Source organism: Lathyrus oleraceus, chromosome 4, assembly GCF_024323335.1.
Source record: "Lathyrus oleraceus cultivar Zhongwan6 chromosome 4, CAAS_Psat_ZW6_1.0, whole genome shotgun sequence".
NCBI classification, from domain to species: Eukaryota; Viridiplantae; Streptophyta; class Magnoliopsida; order Fabales; family Fabaceae; genus Lathyrus; species Lathyrus oleraceus.
In genome coordinates this window covers 311,403,193-311,425,217 of record NC_066582.1, presented here as the reverse complement: position 1 = coordinate 311,425,217, position 22,025 = coordinate 311,403,193, and the positions used below count along the sequence as shown (strand labels likewise).

The following is a 22,025-nucleotide window of genomic DNA, read 5'->3' as shown; positions in this document are numbered from 1 at the left end:
AATAATGCCTTAATTGTTGGTACATGTCTCATCAATAATCATCCTTGTTTTGTATTGTTTGATTGTGGGGCGACACATTCTTTTGTATCAATTCGGTGCATGAAGCATCTTGGCTTGCAAGCAATTCCCTTGTCTCCTCCTATGGTGGTTACTATTGCCATGGATGATGTGGTTGAGACACCGTTGATTTGTGAAAATTGTTCGCTTTCGGTGAATGGTAGAACTTTCCAGATTGATCTTATTTGTTTACCACTTAAGAAGGTTGATGTAGTTTTGGGGATGGATTGGCTTTCCGCCAATTCGGTGTTTATTGGATGTGAAGAGAAGTTGATTATCATTCCATTTAGTGAAGCTACTCCAAAGGATGTAGTAACTACTATCTTGGAAGGTACGGTTGGCATGGTTAATTTCTTATTTCAGAATGAAAAGTTATTTCTCTTGGTCCTTACCAAGGAATCTAGCGATAACCTGACTGTTACACAAATTCCTATTGTTTGTGAATTTTCGGAAGTTTTCCCTGAGGATGTCATCTCTCTTCCTCCTGAAAGGGAAGTGGAATTATCTATTGATCTGATACCTAGGACGGCTCCAATCTCCATTTCTTCGTATCGCATGGCGCCACTAGAGTTGAGAGAGTTGAAGAATCAAATGGAGGAGTTGTTAACCAAGCATTTAATCTGACCTAATGTCTCACCATGGGAAGCTCCAATGTTATTAGTAAAGAAGAATGATAGTAGTATGCGGTTGTGTATTGATTATTGCCAGTTGAATAAAGTTACCATTAAGAACAAGTATCCTCTGCCAAGGATATACGATTTGTTAGATCAATTGAAAGGAGCCTTCATGTTCTCGAAGATTGATCTACGATCGGGCTATCATCAAATAAGGGTTAAGAGTTCGGATGTGCCAAAGACCGCATTTAGAACCCGATATGGCCATTATGAGTTCCTTGTAATGTCGTTTGGTGTAACAAATTCCCCAGCTGTTTTCATGGACTACATGAATCGAATATTCCAACCTTACTTGGACCAGTTCGTGGTGATCTTTATTGATGACATTCTTATTTATTCTCGTACTCTTCGCGAGCACGATGAGCACCTAAGGATTGTCCTATCAGTACTGCAAGAGAAGCAACTTTTTGCCAAGTTAAGTAAGTGTGAATTTTGGATGAACGAAGTGAAGTTCCTTGGTCATGTAATATCGCAAGGAGGAGTATCAGTGGATCCATCTAAAGTTGAAGCAATTATTAATTGGGAAAGACCGAAGAATGCTTCCGAAGTCATAATTTTCTTGGGTTTGGCAGGTTACTATGAAAGGTTTATAAAGGGGTTTTCGCAGATAGCATTACCAATGACTATACTTACCTGAAAGGAAATTTCTTTCAAATGGGATTATAAGTGTGAGAAGAGTTTTATGAATTTTAAGGAGAAGCTAACGACTGCTCCTGTTTTAGTCATCCCTGATCCTAGTAAGCCTTATGAAGTATTTTGCGATGCCTCTAAGAGAGGATTAAGAGGGGTGTTAATGCAGAGTGGTCAGGTTGTAGCTTATGCCTCTCATCAGTTGAAGGCTCATGAAGAGAACTATCCGACTCATGATCTTGAACTAGTTGTTGTTGTCTTTGCATTGAAAGTTTGGCAACATTACTTGTATGTAGTGCATTTTGAGATGTTTAGTGATCACAAGAGTTTGAAATACTTATTTGACCAGAAAAAGAGTTAAATATGAGACAGAAGAGATGGATGGAGTATTTGAGGGATTTTGATTTTGAGCTTAATTATCACCCGGGGAAGGCGAATAAGGTTGCAGATGCCTTAAGTCGAAAAGAGATGCATAAGGCTGAGTTGATGATGTTAGAATACGCATTGTTAGAAAGGTTCCGGGATCTTAATCTTCAGTTTAGCTGGACGCGGGATGGTGTGATAATGGGAAATTTGAATGTTACTTCTAACCTAAGGGTAGACATCCGACAAGGACAAATGATAGATGAGAAGTTGCAAGAGATGTCAATTCAACCAGGTTTCACTCAGTCACTGGATGGAGTCATTCTGTTTAATCAAAGGATTTATGTTCCGAATGATGTCGCAATGAAAAGGAAAGTTTTGGAGGAAGCTCACAAAGGGGCGTTTACTATACATCCAGTTTCATCGAAGATGTATCAAAACTTGAAGAAGGACTATTGATGGCCTGGAATGAAAAGGGATATTGCAGAGTATGTGTCGGAATGCATTGTATGCCAGCAGGTAAAGATCGAACATCAAAAGCTAGGTGGTTTATTGCGACCTTTAGAGATCCCAATTTGGAAATGGGATAGTATTTCAATGGATTTTGCAGTAGGGTTACCTCGGAACCAAGGTGGTTATGATTCAATTTGGGTGATTATGGATCGGTTAACTAAGTTCGCACACTTTTTGGCCGTGAAGACTACTTACAAGGCAAGTCATCTTGCACGGTTGTTCATTTAGGAAATTGTTAGGTTGCATGGTGTTCTAACTAGCATTGTGTCCGATAGAGACCCAAAGTTTACTTCCAAGATTTTGGAAAGCATTCCGATAAGCCATGGGATCGAGATTGTGTTTAAGTAATTCTAATCATCCTCAAACGGATGGTCAGACGGAACGTACAATATAGACACTGGAAGATATGTTAAGAGCTTGTGTACTTGAAAGTGGAGGGAATTGGAAAGAGCTTTTACCATTGATTGAATTCGCATATAACAATAGTTATCATGCAAGTATTGGGATGGCTCCTTATGAAGCCTTGTATGGACGGAAATGTAGAACACCTTAATGTTGGACGAAAGTTGGTGAAGAAAGTATCTTAGGACCGGAGATTATTCAAGAGACTATCAAAAAGATAAGGATGGTCCGTGATAAGATGAAGAAAGCACAAGATTGCCAAAAGAGCTATGCAGATCACAGAAGAAGGCCATTAGAATTTGATGAAGGTGATCATGTATTTTTGAAGGTGACTCCGAGGTTGAGACTGAAAGGACCGTTTAAGTCACGGAAGCTAAGTCCAAGATATATAGGGCCATACCAGATTATAGAGAGGATTGGAGAAGTAGCTTACAAATTAGCTTTACCACCTTCTCCATCAGAAATGCATGATGTTTATTCATGTATCTCAACTCCGGAAGTTCATTCTGGATTCTCTTCAGCCTATTCTTCCAGATTCAATAGAAGTAGAAGCAGATCTGACTTTCGAAACTCTACCAAGTCGCGTTGTAGGACGAGAAGTTAAGGTATTAAGGAATAAGGAGATTTCTCTTGTTAAGGTTCAATGGGATGAATCACATCCGGGCGATGCTACCTAGGAACTGGAGTCAGAAATGCGAGAAGCTTACCCTCATCTCTTCCAGGTAGAATTTAAATTCGAGGGCGAATTTTTATTTAAGGGGGGGAGGATGTAATACCCCGTATTTCCTTAAATGCCTAAGTTCCTATTAATTGAGATCAATTGAGTTCCTACGTGCTCTAAAAGTTGTCGATTGGGATAAATAGAGTAACTTGTGAGTTCAGGTTGACTTAATTAATATTAATTGGGACTGACCTTTTATTAATTGGTACATTTTGGTAACACTAATAATGGGTCAATAGCTCTGGTAGAACAAATATTATGGTTAGTATCACTTGAGATATTTCTTTCTACCACATATTAACCACACAAATCATGATGGCCACTTGCAACTAGCCTTGACTGACTCACCACCACATGTTATTACCACTTATCACCTACCACATGTCATTTGTGTCTCTATGTATCATAAAGAATAGAAAGAAAGAGGAAAGCTCAAGAGATGAAGAGAAAGCAAGGCTGGTGGAGAAGAAGAGGAAAAACTTGGAACCAACACCATCATCCTCATCCTCATCTCATCTTCAACAACTTCTCCTCTTCTATTTCTTGAGGTGGGTTCTAGTTAGAAACCCTAGATTTCTAGAGGATTAGGGTTGTAGAATCATAAATAAATAATGAATAATCCATGCTATGTGATGAATTTCTCTCTTGATGTTGTTGTTTTTATGAACATGTGCTTGATATGTACTTCATGATTGTTGTGATTACATGATTGTTGTGGTTATGAACTTCGAAATCTTGTTATACATGTGTATATGAACATGTAGTGTGATGAGTGTGTTAGAGGAAGGAGTGGGTGTTGTTGGAAATGGATTTACAGAGAAAAAATGGTGTTTTGTGAAGTGAAAATTTAAAAATGTGAGTGGACCAATCGATTGGTCCCTATCATCAATCGATTACACAACCTTTTGTTTTGCATAAAAATATGATTTTTATAGGAAAAATCGATTGACAGTGCATTACAATCGATTGCACAAACTTTCGGTATATGAACAGTGGAAATTTTTTAGTGAGCCAATCAATTGACACTCAGGATCAATCGATTGATCCTCGACAAATTTTGAAAAAACAGAAATGTGAGAGGAACCAATCGATTGGACCTCACCAGCCAATCGATTGACTTATTTTAAAAACTTCAAAATCCATTTTTAAGTGTTTCTAAATGCATTCTTCCAACCATTAATCATTTGTGATGCTATGCTTATATTGAATACATGATAATGGTGAAATTTACATGATGAATCTAGTGAGTTGGCCTAGGATTGAAATTAGGTCATGAGTTAGGTTTGTAACCTAGATAATACGAGAATACTGTATTCATTTCGTGCGACGCTTATGTGGAGGCCGTGGATGAGTGGTTGTTGTGTTTGAGAATGAGACGCATTGTATGGAACATGCCATGTTATTGTTTGTATATTATGGTGAAAGAAGTCACCTGTGATTGATGGATCTTGTTATGGTTCGTGGAACCGATGATTTATGGAACCAATCATGTATTCAGAATGTGTGTTTTCTGTGATGGTACACATCTCTATTTGGTATGCTTAGATGAGTAAGCATTGGGATGTGGGACCGATGATTCGAGCCTCAATTGGGTTTGAGTCCCAACCATGGTGGACATGGGGGAAAGGTGGACACTTAAGTGGGTTAAAGCCTCATACGTTGAAAGAGACTCAAAGAGGGTTCGAGTCCCATACGAGTGATGATTCTTAAAAGTGGGTTCAAGTCTCATAGGGGAACCTGATATCCACCGTGAAATTCGAATCATACGAGCATGCATGAACTGGGTCTGGCTTAGACGTAAGTACGTTCGGGAATTGATGCGTCGTGATCTGAATAATGATTGTGGTTGAGTTATGAGAACTCAGATGCATGTTGCCATACATTACGAGTTAGTTTCCCCATCGCTCAAGTCTTAATTCCCTTGTTGACTTGAGTTGAATATGAGTTGAATATTGATTAAAATACCCTGTAGAGCCGAGTGGACCCATAAGATAGGGAACCCACTGAGATTATTATCTCACCCCGTGTTGTTGATTATTTTTCAGGTGGTTCTGAGCAGGTGAAAGGTAAGGGCAAGTTGGAACGTCGTTTTGCTTACTTGATGACTGGATGGCTTTTCCGTTGTGTAGATATTTTTGGGGTCATGGTTTAATGATCCAGCTTCTAGTTGTTTTATTTTGGGCACTTTTTTGTACATATTGTGCCATGATATGTTTCTTTTTCACATGTATATATGTATATGTACACTATGCTGCTAGGTGCTGATGTATTTCAGTACCATTTTTACACTATGTATAATATGTGTTCTAGACATATATTATATGTGGGTGTTACACCCAAGGTTGAAGATTAGGGTTGAAGCCCATAGATGACCAGATGAACAAACAATTCTTCCAATCAAGGCCCACCATCCAATTAGAGTTTTAGAAATGAGTGAGGTGACTTATGGAGTCTTTCAAGATCAAAGACTGCTTGAAGATGAAAATTAGGATTTATGGTGGATTAGGCACATCCCAACATGATCAAGCGATCTTGAAGGTCCTCAGACATGAACACGCCTTTAGCCCATGTAGCATGCCTTCTTGTTGTGAATGAAAATGAAAATAAGGTGAGGAGATGGGGAATATATTCCTATGCATTATGGCCATTGAAGTTATATAGAGAGTAGGGTAAATTTGAGGTATGACACTAATGTGTATGCAAACTAGTGTTTAAGCCTCCGCCGAGACTAGACAAACCATCGTTTAACCTTTAGAACATGAACTAAACATTTATTCATTAAAAAACACAAACCAAAAAATGTAGCCTTCTCCGAACTATGAAGCTTTGAGGTCCTCATTGTACCCAAGGATACGTAGGAGCAAGACCGGGAATCTCATCAAGCACCCTAATAAAAATATTTTTGCGGTCCCTTTTATTTTCTTTTACAATTTTATTTATCATTAGAAGAAAAGAATTAACATAAGCTAACATTCAATCAAAAATTAACTAAAAGGTTCTTGTTGAGTACAAAGGACGTGAGAAGTGTTAATACATTTCCCTTGCGTAATCGACTCATGAACTCTGAATTTGATTGCGACGACCATTTTATTTTTTAAAAAAGTTTTATCGATATTTTCCCTTTCTTTCATTGGAATAAATAAAGTTAACTGACGACTCTGTTGAAATCATTTTTTCCGCGACCATCGCGATAGGTCGTATTTTTCGAGATGCGACAATGCTCAGTTAGGTAACATAAATATTTTAGGAAATGTGTCCATTATGACTTTCATGTTGAATCAATATTTATCAAATTAACTTTTGAATAGCGGACACACGGGTCAAGGGAGTAGCCAACATGAAGGGATTGAAACTGGCGCTGAAGCAGACCAACTCAACTAGTGACAACAACACTACCACCACTTCGTCTCCTCGATGTTGTTTCCGAATTGCAGAGCAACACATTCTCTCCTATTACAAAAGAAGAAGAAATGTGAGGAAGCTCAAAATACAGAGAGTCACAATGCCTCGATTAATGTGATATCTTTGATGATTATTGGATTTAAAAGGATCCTCATAAACCTATTTATCAACACGGGTCATGTCCTTTTCTGGATGATGCATTTAACTATTCCAAGAATGAACTTCAGATTTCAAGTTTGTTAAAAATCATTGGAAACCACATGGATGTCAAATCCCAAGGTTTAATGGGTTTAAAATGTTGCACATACCAAGAGGTAGAAGAGTGGTGTTTGTAGGAGACTCCTTGAACAGAAACATGTGGAAATCTTTGATTTGTGCTTTGAGAGTCTCTCTTAAAGATAAGAGTATAATCTATGAAGTTTCAGGACGCCAATAATTCAGGATTCAAGGTTTCTTTTCTTTCAGCATTCAAAGATTATGGATGTTCTATAGATTTTTTAAATGGAAAATAGTTTTAGGGTTTTATGATGTCCAATCCCAGCTGAAAGCTTTTATAAAAAGGACATGGACAACCTGATTTGATACACAAGAAATACAAAGTGAAATATTGAGAGAGAATAAGGGTTCAAGTCTTATGTGGTCGTGTGAATTGTAAGCCATTCAATTCATCCATAGATGATGGAATTGGTCTGATTTTTGATTTGTAATTTGTCACTCAAAGCTTTTAAGCATGAGTGTGTGCCTACTTGATTGAAGCTGCTAAGTAAGATCAAGTGTGTGTCTTTGAAGAGTGTCTTATTTTCATAAGTAATTCTTGTTTAATATCACTGGTGTGATTGAGAGGGAGTGAGATGGGATCTCATATCTAAGAGTTCTTAGGTAGAAGTCATACGGGTAGAGATTAGGTGAAGAAGACTGTAACTTATGTAATTTACTGAGAGTCTTTGTACCGATTCTATTTAGTGGATTTCCTTCCTGGCTTGGTAGCCCCCAGACGTAGGTGACATGCACTGAACTGGGTTAACAATTGCTTGTGTCTCTTGCATTAATATTCTTTATCTTTATCTTGCTTGTATTGTTCAGATATTAGTGCCGTGACATTATCTTCGATATCTCATATCTGATACCAGAATTTCAAACACCATCATCCTTATCTTCATCTCATCTTCAACAACTTCTCCTCTTCTATTTCTTGAGGTGGGTTCTAGTTAGAAACCCTATATTTCTAGAAGATTAGGGTTGTAGAATCATAGATAAATCATGAATAATCCATGTTATGTGATGAATATCTCTCTTGAAGTTGTTGTTTTTATGAACATGTGCTTGATATGTTCTTCATGATTGTTGTGATTACATCATTATTGTGGTTATGAACTTGGAATTCTTGTTATACATGTGTAATGAGCATGTAGTGTGATGAGTGTGTTAGAGGAAGGAGTGGGTGTCGTTGGAAATGGATTTACAGAGAAAAAAATGGTGTTTTGTGAAGTGAAAATGTGAAAATGTGAGTGGACCAATCGATTGGTCCCTATCATCAATCATTACACAACCTTTTGTTTTGGATAAAAATATGATTTTTATAGGACCAATCGATTGACAGTGCATTACAATCGATTGCACAAACTTTCTGTATATGAACAATGGAAAATTTTCAGTGAGCCAATCGATTGATCCTCAGCAAATTTGAAAAAACAGAAATGTGAGAGGAACCAATCATTTGGGCCTCCCCAGCCAATCGATTGACTTATGTTAAAAACTTCAAAAACCATTTTTAAGTGTTTCTAAATGCATTCTTCCAACCATTAATCATTTGTGATGATATGCTTATATTGAATACATGATAATGGTGAAAACTACATGACAAATCTAGTGAGTTGGCCTAGGATTGAAATTAGGTCATGAGTTAGGTTTATAACCTAGATAATACGAGAATACAATATTCATTTCGTACGACACTTATGTGGAGGTCATGGACGAATGGTTGTTGTGTTTGAGAATGAGACGCATTGTATGGAACATGCCATGTTATTGTTTGTGTATTATGGTGAATGAAGTCACCTGTGATTGATGGATCTTGTTATGGTTCATGGAACCGATGATTTATGGAACTGATCATGTATTCAGAATGTGTGTTTTCTGTGATGGTACACATCTCTATTTGGTATGCTTAAATCAGTAAGCATTGGGATATGGGACCGATGATTCGAGCCTCAATTGGGTTTGAGTCCCAACCATGGTGGACATGGGGGAAAGGTTGACACCTAAGTGGGTTAGAGCCCCATACGGTGAAAGAGACTCAAAGTTGGTTCGAGTCCCATACGAGTGACGGTTCTCAAAAGTAAGTTCAACTCCCATAGGGGAACCTGATATCCACCTTGAAAGTCGAACCATACGAGCATGCATGAACCGGGCATGGCTTAGACATAAGTACATTTGGGAATTGATGCATCGTGATCTGAATAATGATCGTGGTTGAGTTATGAGAACTTAGATGCATGTTGCCATACATTGCGAGTTAGTTTCCCCATCGCTAAAGTCTTGATTCCCTTGTTGACTTGAGTTGACTATGAGTTGAATATTGATTAGAATACCCTGTAGAGCCGAGTGGACCCATAAGATAGGGAACCCACTGAGATTAATATTTCACCCCATGTTGTTGATTATTTTTTAGGTGGTTCTGAGCAGGTGAAGGGTAAGGGCGAGATGGAATGATTTCTAGCTTACCTGATCACTGGATGGCTTTTCCGTTGTGTAGATATTTTGGGGGTCATAGTTTAATGATCTAGCTCCTAGTTGTTTTATTTTGGGCACTTTTGTGTACATTTTGCGCCATGATATATTTCTTTTGGGCATGTATATATCTATATGTACACTGTGCTGCTAGGAGCTTATGTATTTCAGTACCAGTTTTACACTATGTATAATGTGTATTCTAGACATATATTATATGTGGGTGTTACAGTTGATATCAGAGCATGTCGTATCCTCGACCTAACCATGAAATATTATAAGTATTTCTTTTTGCCTCATATGTGGGTTGTCATCATTGTCCTTGGTGTTATATTTATAGTATTGATCAACTTAATCTTGTTTGTATGACATTCGGGATCATTTATGATAGACGCAGAGGTCGTGGTAGACCCAGAACTCAGAATTCAGACTCTGAATCGCCAAGTGGTAGTGAAGGTTTTCAATGCCCTCAGTTTGTGCAACAGATGCAACAGCAACAGAACCAATTCATGCAATAGATGATGCAACAGTGGAATGGTGGTTTGCATCCTCAAGGGGTTCCACAAGAAGCTGCAGGTGGTAGTTTCCGAGATTTCTTCCGCATGAATCCTCTAAAATTACATGGTGGGTTGAATCCTGTGAAGGCTCAGGAGTGGATAACCGGCATGGAAAGGATTTTTCAGATATTGCATTGTAGTGAAGAAAATAAGGTTGTGTTTGCTTCTCACATGATGAAGGGTCCAACTGTGAGATGGTGGGAGAGTGCTTCGACTCTTATGACCAATCAAGGAGTACCTAGGGATTGAGAGAATTTTAAGACTATTTTCCTGGATAAGTATTTTCCTAGTTCTTTGAGGACTCAGAAAGAGTTTGAATTTCAACAGCTTAGACAAGGTACTATGTTAGTAGTTGCATATGCTGAGAAGTTCGAAGATATGGCTGCTTATTCTAGGCAGGCCGCGTACGTACCTGATGAGAGGTGGTAGATTGATTAGTTTCTTTTTGGTCTGAGGGGTGAAATTTCCCATAGTGTTTCTCATAGGGAATTCACTTCTTATGCTGAATTGTTAAGACATTGCTATGTGGCTGAAAACAGTTTGAAGAAAGTTCAAGAAAAAAGGGATCAATATAGGAGTGGACAGAGAGACCAAGGGAGGCCAGGTAGCCAATTTAGGCCTAGATCTCAGGCTTTCAAGGGAAAGCAGGTGCAACATGCAAGACCTAACCAACCTCCTCAATGTCAAGTATGTAAGAAGTTTCATTTTGGAAGATATGTTGTGAGTGGAATTAGGTGTTTTACTTGTTAGAAGGAAGGACACATGTCTAGAGAATGTCCTCAGAATAAGAATCAAATACAAGGGAGGAGCACTGGTCGAGTTTATACTTTGGATGCAACGAAGGCTAAGAGCAACAATGCCTTAATTGCTGGCACATGTCTCATCAATAATCATCCTTGTTATGTATTGTTTGATTGTGGGGCGACACATTCTTTTGTATCAATTTGGTGCATGAAGCATCTTGGCTTGCAAGCAATTCCCTTGTCTCCTCCTATGGTGGTTACTATTGCCATGGGTAATGTGGTTGAGACACCGTTGATTTGTGAAAATTGTTCGCTTTCGATGAATGGTAGAATTTTCCAGATTGATCTTATTTGCTTACCACTTAAGAAGGTTGATGTAGTTTTGGGGATGGATTGGCTTTCCGCCAATTCAGTGTTTATTGGTTGTGAAGAGAAGTTGATTATCATTCCATCTAGTGAAGCTACTCCAAAGTATGTATTAACTACTATCTTGGAAGGTACGGTTGACATGGTTAATTTCTTATTTCAGAATGAAAAGTCAGTTCTCTTGGTCCTTACCAAGGAATCTAGTGATAGCCTGAGTGTTACACAAATTCCTGTTGTTTGTGAATTTCCGGAAGTTTTTCCTGAGGATGTCATCTCTCTTCCTCCTGAAAGGGAAGTGGAATTATCTATTGATCTGATACCTAGGACGGCTCCAATCTCCATTTCTTCGTATCACATGGCGCCACTAGAGTTGAGAGAGTTGAAGAATCAATTGGAAGATTTGTTAACCAAGCATTTCATCTGACCTAGTGTCTCACCATGGGGAGCTCCAATGTTATAAGTAAAGAAGAATGATATTAGTATGCAGTTGTGTATTGATTATTGCCAGTTGAATAAAGTTACCATTAAGAACAAGTGTCCTCTTCCAAGGTGTAATACCCCAAAATTTACCCTACATTTTTCTAGAAGCATGGGATTATGTTTCACGTTTCATTGGCATCATACTAGGTCATACTCATTGCATGCTGCATTAGTGACTTGGAAATCAGGTTTTGGTTGATCACTCCTTAACAGAAGGAGCCCACACAAAGCAAGATTGAGAATTGGACTTCATTCTCTGAGTATACAAGTCTCAAGGGTCTCAGGGGGCTCCAAGTATCTTATTGTTGTCCTCAGTTCATTAGTGAAGGATTCAGAGCTATCAGAGTGTTCATCTGGATTTAATCAGGAAATTAGGGTTCCATGGATACCTGCAACAGGCAATGTTTGGTGGGAAGTAGAGGAGCTCATCCATGTCATGATTGGAGAGGCATCTTAACCTAGGAAGACTCACAATTATCTCAGAAAGATCCATTGGCAAGCAGTGCAATCAGTTCCCGATCATTTTTGCCCTAAACTTAGGGTTTGGTATAAAATCAGTTTATTTCTGATTCTTTGGGTGAAAATCTTTTCCATGGCCCTCCATATGTCCACAAGGGTCTACATGCAAAAAAATCATCTTTTTATTTGAGCCAGAAGTGCTTCAATTGATCACTAGAATCGGGAATCAGACAGTTTGGGAAAAGTCAACTATGGGGCTAGAAAAGTCAGTTCCTGACTTTTTGAGAGTGGAATCTCAAAATTCATGCCTAGGGGAGCCTACATGTGAAATTTAATCAAGGTTGGATCATGGATTCATCATTTAATCAGGAATGGGAGAAGTTACTTAATTTGGAAATGGTTGACTTTCCATTTTTGGCAAGTTTTTATGATTTTTGCACCCACTTTAAGCCCATTTTCCATCAAGATAAAAGCTCCATTTGAAATTTTCTCCAACATGAAAGTTGTTCCTCTTGTTCCAAGCTTCCTATTAATATAAAGTTTGCTCCATTTGGATCAAAATTGAGAAGGTTATGCTTGGTCAAAGTAAGGCTTATTTTTTTAGGACACTTAGAAAAAATTCTAAGTCTAGAAATCTTCAAGTTTTGTCAAAACCTCTTGGCCAGTTTTCTTGAACTTCAAGGCACCAATTGAAAATATTTTCTTCACAATAATTATACCTTGCCATGTCCTCTTTCACCTACTTTTGGAGTCATCTCATTTGGATCCATGGTTTGAGAGATACACTCACTTAAAGTTGGCACCATGACTTGAATTTCTAGGCAGATTTTATGCCTAACTTGCCCAACCAGTTTTGCAATGGTATGACATGATCTTGAGGGCCATTTTTCACTTTCTTCCACTAATTATTTCCACTTATGCTCAACATGAAACATGCCAAGCTCCATGATATCTTTCTACTGTTTGCATTATCTCATCAATTGGTGGTTTGTTCATCAAGTTATGTTGCCACAAAGTCATCACCTTGAAGTGTTTTTCTTGCTTGCTTGCCAAACCAAACCAGCCATGTTGTATGCTGCCCAAACCAAGTCATGTTTTGTTTTCCTCATTTGGCCATGCATTGTATTTCCTTTCACTTAAAGTTTTGCCAAAAATAACAACCTCTCACGTGCCCTCTTTCTACACCTCACCCAAATGCTTGTATCATTTGCTCACCCCAAAACAATTATTTCAGAGCCCATTAAGACATCTGACCCACAATATTTAAGCTGAGAAACCCTAAACCTGAAAAGAGGCCATTGGAATTTTCGAGCAAGCAAGGCAAGTTCATTGAAGTCAGCTTCCATTTCTCAGCAAAGGTCTCAAGTTGAAGCACCAAGGCAACACCATTTGCTTCTATTCTCTCCACAGTCAAGAGGCAGTGGACCAAACTTCCACTAGGTAACCTTTCTTACTCCATTTCCATGGCTATTGTGTTGATGCATCTATGCTTGCTTCATGCTTGTTTCCATGATTAATCATACACTTATGCTTGCTTCTGAAGTCCTCAGTACGAGGCATTGTTCATGGTTTGATTTATGCTGTTGATTTTTTGCTCTTATCCGTGTCCATATTGACATCTTATTGTCAACTTTTCTCCATGATTAAGCTATCATTTCACCTAAAATAAGTTACCATGTTAATCCTTGCATTTTATACTTGAGATCTGGGCTTTATTTCGTGTTTTTTGATGCACTATGGTGGTTGCATTTTGGTGTTGAAGTTGAGCAAAACCCACCGTTTTCTGCGTTTTCTTTGCATGGGCATGGCGCTAGGGTTTGGCCCAATGAAGAAGATGAATGTGTGTCATCTTGAGGGCCATTGGATCCGTCACATACGTTTTAATCTGGTCTGCCCATCTTGTTTTGTCTTTTAGTGACTTAAAGTGAATGTGACCAATTGATAACATGTTCACATGATTATTTTAATAAAATGTTATTTCATTATGTCACGCCTGATTTAATATTTGGTTTGGACTATGGGCTTCCACTGTTCGCTTTCCACACCCCACGTGTATGGCCCATCAGCGCGCATTACTATTTTCCAGTTCACTTTAAATACTGATACACCCCCCCCCCCCTCTTTTCACTTTCTTTTTTTTAATTCCTTTTTATTTCTGTTTTGATTTTAATTAATATAAAATATTTTCTTTGTTCATAAAAATATTCAAAAATATTTTCCATATTTCTTGATGCCTTATTTAATTTTATTTAATTTTTATTTTTGCATTTATTTAATATTAATATTTTATTTTAATTATTCATTTCAAGTGGTTCATTTTAGCATATATTAAATTCTTGATTTTATTTTTATGACTTAAAATTATTTTCAGCCATTGATTTTTGGGATGAAGGTTGACCACTGCCCCATGGTCAACCTGACTTTTTCTTGGATTTTTATTTCACATTTTCTATTTATTCTTGATTTATTTTTAACCTAGTTTGGTTGGTTGACTTTTGGTTTGACCTCTGTTTTATTTCAATTAATTCATGTACCAATTTTCATTATTTTTAAAATCTTTTTGGGGGATGATGATGTCCTGACCCCCACCTAATTTAGTTTAATTTTTCATGATTTTCTTGATTAATTTGCTATTTATTTGATATTTATTAAATTGACTTGAATTTTCAGTTGACTTCTTTATGATCGATGTTTGACTTAGGGATTGCTTATGGCAATTGAAGAGATCTTTTGATCCTCCCTTGTTCATCTCATATTCCATATATTAGAGGCATTTTATCTTGATTTTATTTGATCCTTACCTCATTTCTTGATTAAATTATTTCAGTGAACCCTTTTTGTGGATCTTTTCATCTGTCTGATATATCTGTTATCTGTTATACTTGTTCCTTTCATCCATGCTTACTAGTGCTTGATTGTTTAACATGTTCATACTTCTCATGCTTTGTTTAATGCTCCATTATTTCATTCTTTGATTCTTTGATTTGATCATATACTTGTTTACTTATCTGATTTGATTGATAACTGTTGCCTACTTGTATGATGATTGAGGCATATATTCTTATTGTTTGATTGCCATGAACCATCCCCATTCATAACAAATGTACCCCTCTCCCATAAAGTGTATAATATTTATTCTTTCATTCTTTATTCATCTGTTAATACAAGAATTAAAACGAACATCCGATAATCATTTCAAAACAAGATCAAAAGCTCGATCCAACGTCGAGTAATCATTTTCAAAACTTAACAGAACCAGCACGTATTCATCCATCCTCTTGTAAGTCAATTGCCTCAGGCACCGCCATCTACCTGTAAGTCGATCGCCTCAGGCATCGCCATCTACCCTTATCCGTGGCTCCTCTCCTTGCTCCATCTGTCGACTCTTGTTCCGTTTAGGTAGAACCCATTAGGTAGAACCCTTTGTATGATAACATAGGTAGAATTCCCTTATTCTTTGCATGCTAACATTAGGTAGATGTTCCCTTATGTAAATCGTAACACATAGGTCCACATTGTATGATAACTCTAGGGCAAAGCTTCCCCAATTTTAGACCTTCCGTGCGTCTCCGAACTTGTGGCATGTCAGTCCGTTCTATTGCAAAGAGGTAATTGCCTAAGACTCGATTCAGCGAGTTGCGACACCTACTGCTAGGACGTTGAGCATATTGCCCACTTTCCTTTGACACAGTTGGTGTCCTCCTTTGTAAGTCCATGTTCAAATGGCAATCCTTAACCCCTAGTTAGCCGAACTACGACAAATCTGATTCTCATGTTCAGATGAGATACGTAGGCACGAGATGCGATGTCTTGCTGAGTTTTGACTGACGACTAACAACTAATCCTTGTTTGCTTTCGCCCTTGCTGAGATTCTTTTCTCTCGCCCTCGTTGCGATTGAGACCTTCCTTTTCTCTTGCCCTAGTTGCAATCGAGACCCCTGTTCCCGTAGTTAGCTGAACTACGTTTTTGCTCTGATTCTCATTCCAGATGAGATACGTAGGCCTAAGACGCGATGTCTTATCGAGCACACTTCTCTTTCACCCATAGGTAGCCGAGCTACGAAGACTCTAATTCTCATACTCAGATGAGATACGTAGGCATTCGATGCGACATCCTTGCGAGTCATTTTCTTTTGACCTTCTTTTAGTAGATAGTACTTTAGATATACCTACACCTTTTAGACTAGAACAACAAGAGTGGATCCCGTAGAGTACTACGGATGCGTAGGGGTGCTAATACCTTCCCTTCACATAATCGACTCCCGAATCCTAGATTTGGTTGCGAGAACTTGTCTTTTCCTTTCTTCAGGTTTTCTTCGATTGTTTCCTTTCCCTCCTTTGGGATAAATAACGAACGGTGGCGACTCTTCTGTTCTTTTCTCGCCGGTTGTTTTTCGCATGTTGCGACACAAGGATATACGATTTGTTAGATCAATTGAAAGGAGCCTGCATGTTCTCAAAGATTGATCTACGATCGGGCTATCATCAAATACGAGTTAAGAGTTCGAATGTGCCAAAGACCGCATTTAGAACCCGATATGGCCATTAAGAGTTCCTTGTAATGTCGTTTGGTGTAACAAATTCCCCAGCTGTTTTCATGGACTACATGAATCGAATATTCCAACCTTACTTGGACCAGTTCGTGGTGATCTTTATTGATGACATTCTTATTTATTCTCGTACTCTTCGCGAGCACGGTGAGCACCTAAGGATTGTCCTATCAGTACTGCAAAAGAAGCAACTTTTTGCCAAGTTAAGTAAGTCTGAATTTTGGATGAACGAAGTGAAGTTCCTTGGTCATTTAATATCGCAAGGAGGAGTATTAGTGGATCCATCTAAAGATGAAGCAATTATTAATTGGGAAAGACCAAAGAATGCTTCCGAAGTCAGAAGTTTCTTGGGTTTGGCAGGTTACTATCGAAGGTTTATAAAGGGGTTTTCGCAGATAGCATTACCAATGAGTATACTTACCCGAAATGAAATTTCTTTCTAATGGGATTATAAGTGTGAGAAGAGTTTTATGAAATTGAAGGAGAAGCTAACGACTGCTCCTGTTTTAGTCATCCCTGATCCTAGTAAGCCTTATGAAGTATTTTGTGATGCCTCTAAGAGAGGATTAAGAGGGGTGTTAATGCAAAGTGATTAGGTTGTAGCTTATGCCTCTCGTCAGTTGAAGGCTCATGAAGAGAACTATCCGACTCATGATCTTGAACTAGCTGTTGTTGTCTTTGCATTGAAAGTTTTGCGACACTACTTGTATGGAGTGCATTTTGAGATGTTTAGTGATCACAAGATTTTGAAATACTTATTTGACCAGAAAAAGAGTTAAATATGAGACAGAGGAGATGGATGGAGGATTTGAAGGATTTTGATTTTGAGCTTAATTATCACCCGGGGAAGGCGAATAAGGTTGCAGGTGCCTTAAGTCGAAAAGAGATGCATAAGGCTGAGTTTATGATGTTAGAATACTGTCATACGGTGAACTGACTTGGGGTGTTTTGCTTTGGAAAGCAAATGTCGCGGTTAGCAAGAGTCGCCACCGACTTTTCTTTTATCCAATAAGGAAAGGTGGAAAAGAACAGGAAAGACCTTAATTAGATTTTTGGTTCGGGAGGTACATTATACAAAGGGAAGGTGTTAGCACCCTTTGTATCCATGGTTATCCATGGGCTCTTAATTGCTTGATCACTTATGTTTGTTTGAAAAAATGTTTGTGAATTGCTTAAAAATGTTTTAAAAAGAGAGTTTAACTTTGTAATGATTCTTGTACGAATGTATACAAAGTGGTTATCTCGTTTAGTTTAGAAAGTTGTTTAGAAAAATATAACTCGGTAATGATTCTAGTACGAATGTATATACCAAGTGGTGGTTTTCTAAAAGATGTTTTGAAAAGTGTGGGGTGTGAAAAATATTTTAGGTTGTGAGCCAGCAATTAAGAGTTATACCTTCCTAGGGTCTTTGTGGGCATTTCCTATCCTTATGAGGGTAAAACTGTCCTTACTATTGAGAAGTAAGTAGTTTTGTCCTTTTGGATTTAAGGGTCATCGATTGGTCATTGGAGGCAACAGTTGTAAGGATACCTTAGCATTTGAAGGGACACTCATCATTTAACCGCAGACTACACTGAAGGGTCACCGAGGGACAAAATCATATATTCGAAGGCAACATCCGAGGGACTATGATTCATTTTGTAGGGACATGATGATTTAATCGAAGGGTCTTTGCTAAGTGTATCCCCATATTCGCGAGACATGACCATTATACCGTAATACGGTAGGGCAACAAAGAGAGGTCCAAGATCGCATATTCCAAGGCCGTATTTTACAATCAATTAGGTAATTAGGAGGAATCCCCACATTAAAATTAATACATTAAGATCAATTAAGCAATTTAGGGTGGATCTTTGCCATAAAATTAATACATTAAAATCAATTGAGTAATTCATAGTGAATCTCCACAAGGGTGTCCCACAAATAAAGTGGAATACCTAACAAGCAATCTTTTCCTGGGGGTATGTGAACCTTTACAAAACTCAACAAAACATGTCAGAACACCAACTCAGGGTGCAACCGAGGATTACACCACAAAAAAAAACAACAGTAAATAGGGTCGGGTAAATGATGCATGGCTATGATAAAACATGAGTGAAAAATAAGAACAGAAAAGTCAGCTACTGTCACGTTCGCTCCTGCCTCGCCTAGCGAAGGCTTAGCGAATACTCGCTGCATGCTCGCTTAGCGAGGTGCTAGCGAGTGGCTGCGGATTCTGGTTTTGGTATCAGTACAATTTCAACCAATTTTATGCCTTATGGCTTTCATTACAGCAATTATATGGTTAATCATTTAAGGTATTCAGGTACATACTAAAATTCACATGCCAAACTTAAGATATTTTCATAAATTTAATCATAATGCCACATGCAAATTAAGAACATAAGGCAGTAATAGCAATGTAACCTGTTTGCAACTGAATTGTGACTTCGAATCGGCAAAATCGGATTGAATTGGGCAGATGTAAACCTTGATGCCGCCGAGTTCCTTCAGGGTTTACCTCCCGTGAGTGTTAGGGTTTGCTTGCTAGGGTTCTCCTTTCTCCTTTTTCGTTTTTTTTTTCGTGACTGAAGTGTCGGTATTTATAGTGATTGTGGTGACCTAATGGGCTCAGAATAAAGCCCAAAAATTCTGATGTTCGCAAGCTTCGCTAGGCGAGCGTGTAGCGAAGGTTCGCTAGGCGAGCGTGTAGCGAAGGTTCGCTAGGCGAAGGAATTGCTCGCCTAGCGAGCAGGCCAGTTTGGGCCATTTTCTGGATTGGGCCTGTTGTGAGCTGGGCTTTTGTTCCTTTAAGGTCAGTGTCTTGCAGAACAAGTTGGAGTGCTTCGAGAAATGTTTTGCAAGATTAATGGGCAAATTTTGGGGTATGACAGCTGCCCCTGTTCAATATTCTTGAACCGAGAGAGTTAGGATGGCATGTATGCCATTCGTGGTCTGGAGGTGGAAGATTATTGAACACTAGAATGCCCCAAAATTTTACACTTGTTAATTAGTCTTGATGGAGATGGGCTTAAAGATGCCATCCAGGAAGTTTGATGATGAGAGCTTCAGATTGTGTCGTACGTTAGACCAATTTGCAGACATGGGTGCCACACCGGGTCATACGCTAGACCGTATAATGAGTCATCCATTATACTGTCGACTTCGCTGGGGAGTCAGAGTGTGTCATACACTGCCGGGGATAAGGGATCAGAATGGATCATACGCTAGACCGTATCTGAATAGCAGAGTGAGTTGTTCATTAGGCGGATGACTTTGCTGGGGAGGAAAGATCCGAATGGATCATACGCTAGATCGTATCTGAGTTGCAAGATGAGTTGTCCATTAGGCTGTAACTGAGGATGAAAGGGGTAGTCGTACGCTAGACTGCACTTCAGAATGTACCGTACGCCAGGTAGCCTGTGAGGAGATGATCATCCGAATGGGTCGTATGCTAGACCGTCTCTGAGCAGAACGGGTCGTCCGTTAGGCTGAATCTGATTACGAAAAGGGGGTAGTCACACGCTAGACTACACTTCAGAAATGTACCGTACGCTAGGTAGTATCTGAGGGAATGAACATTCGAATGGGCCGTACGCTAGACCGTCTTGAAATAGTTGAAGGAATCATATGTTGGGCTGAATCAGAGTGAACCGTAAGCTAGGTTATATCCGATGATATTTGTTGTGTTTGCAGTAAATGTCTGGGATGAGTTTAAAGATGCCCTCGTCAGGAGGATGTCAGAGCTAGCCAGACTGGATATTCACATGGATTATATCTGAAAGATGTCTCTGAATCTCGAATGTAATCGATGAAGATATCCGTCTAAATGGATCTTTACTTTGACTGTATCAGGAGGATAATTAACCTGTTAAATAAAGTTAGCTTTATGCCATGTCATGATGCATGAGATGTTTTATGCTTTTGACAATAAATGCGAACAATGTATGCATGCGTATGCTGTGAAATGATGTAATGAATGAATTATGCATCTGAAAAGTTCTTCCCGAGGACTCCACTAAGGAAATAAATCTCAGTCTTCTGGTTGGAGATACTGGTATCGGTGATCCTTTCTTAGCTGGGGATACTTGATTCTTGTCTGATGGTGGGAATATCTACTGGGGATGGAAGAGATGATCCGTCTGTCTGGTGATGCCGACCTCTTCTGGGAAATAGCTGGTTTTTGTTGGGGAATAGAATTAGCAATCGGACTTGTTGGAAAGCATGGTTAGACTTTTTTCTCGATCCTAAAGTCTTTTGGTAATTGCTATTGCTATTTTATGTATTTATTTTTGGTAAACATTGATCATATTCAAATGCATATATTAATTCAAATTAAATCAATGGACGTTTACGCAAACAAAACAGACAAAGTAAAAACAAAATCGTCTTTTAGGAAATAAAATTGTATTGATTTTGAAAGAGGGCCTATACACAGGCACTTTGAATACACGGAGACAAAAATCCTAGTAAGAGGAAATTGTCAAGAAAACAAAGAGAAAACTATGAAGGAAAAGCCCTGTTGATTTTAATTCTGCTACTGTCATTATGTCTTCAAGTATCTCATCCCTTGCTGTCGGATGGAAGTGATTAGCTTGTTCAGTCCTTTGAACTGGGTTGAAGCTGACTGAGAACGGGACATAGTCTTACGCTTTAATCCCTAATTTCTGCTTGGACCGCCTTTTCAGGTTTTCAGTCCACCAGGATACCCTTTTTTGCCCAAGCCGCCTTTTCAGGTTTTCGACTTGCCGGGTGTACATTTTTATATGTTTATCCCTAATTTTTGCCCGAACCCTTTTTGGCTCACCGGGATGCCCTTACTTTTGCCTAGACACGTCGACCTAGCGGGTCTTTTATGCGTAGTATTTTTTAACTATGTCCGCATTCACCGGATGCGGGAAATCTTCACCATCCATCGTAGCAAGTATCATGGCTCCACCGGAGAACACCTTCTTAACTACAAATGGCCCTTCGTATGTGGGAGTCCATTTGCCCCTGGGATCACCTTGTGGTAGAATGATACGCTTGATAACTAAGTCGCCGATTTGGTACACTCGTCTCTTGACCTTTTTGTTGAATGCTTGGGTCATGCGCTTCTGATATATCTGCCCATGACAAACAGCCGCGAGTCTTTTTTCATCAATCAAATTTATCTGATCGAGTCGAGTCTGAATCCATTCATCCTCATCTAAGCTTGTCTCTTTCATGATTCTTAGAGAGGGAATCTGAACTTCCACCGGTAAGACGGCTTCCATTCCGTAGACTAAAGAGAAAGGAGTTGCCCCTGTCGAAGTGCGTACTGAAGTGCGATAACCATGAAGAGCAAACGGTAACATCTCATGCCAGTCTTTGTACGTTACTGTCATCTTTTGTATGATCTTCTTGATATTCTTATTAGC

General features: G+C 38.8%; 2 protein-coding genes across 2 annotated transcripts; both read left to right on the top strand.

Moving 5' to 3' along the window:
• Positions 1-2,862: 2,862 nt before the first annotated feature.
• LOC127137247 (uncharacterized) lies at positions 2,863-3,316 on the top strand. Its single transcript, XM_051063720.1, has 2 exons — positions 2,863-3,121; positions 3,174-3,316. The coding sequence occupies exons 1-2, from the start codon at positions 2,863-2,865 to the stop codon at positions 3,314-3,316; spliced, it is 402 nt and encodes a 133-aa protein (XP_050919677.1).
• Positions 3,317-10,010: 6,694 nt separating this feature from the next.
• LOC127137246 (uncharacterized) lies at positions 10,011-11,582 on the top strand. The gene is made up of 4 exons (XM_051063719.1): positions 10,011-10,238; positions 10,356-10,471; positions 10,589-10,736; positions 10,800-11,582. Exons 1-4 carry the CDS (start codon positions 10,011-10,013, stop codon positions 11,580-11,582), a joined length of 1,275 nt encoding a protein of 424 aa, XP_050919676.1.
• The last annotated feature ends 10,443 nt before the right edge of the window (positions 11,583-22,025 follow it).

Bases quoted from the DNA above. Each gene is read 5' to 3' on its own strand.
- LOC127137247 (XM_051063720.1), top strand. From the start codon at position 2,863: ATGGTCCGTGATAAGATGAAGAAAGCACAAGATTGCCAAAAGAGCTAT. The intron at 3,122-3,173 runs GTATCTCAACTC...CTATTCTTCCAG, and splicing joins AATGCATGATGTTTATTCAT to ATTCAATAGAAGTAGAAGCA.
- LOC127137246 (XM_051063719.1), top strand. From the start codon at position 10,011: ATGATGCAACAGTGGAATGGTGGTTTGCATCCTCAAGGGGTTCCACAA. The intron at 10,472-10,588 runs GTGGTAGATTGA...GGCTGAAAACAG, and splicing joins GCGTACGTACCTGATGAGAG to TTTGAAGAAAGTTCAAGAAA. The intron at 10,737-10,799 runs GTATGTAAGAAG...TTTACTTGTTAG, and splicing joins ACCAACCTCCTCAATGTCAA to AAGGAAGGACACATGTCTAG.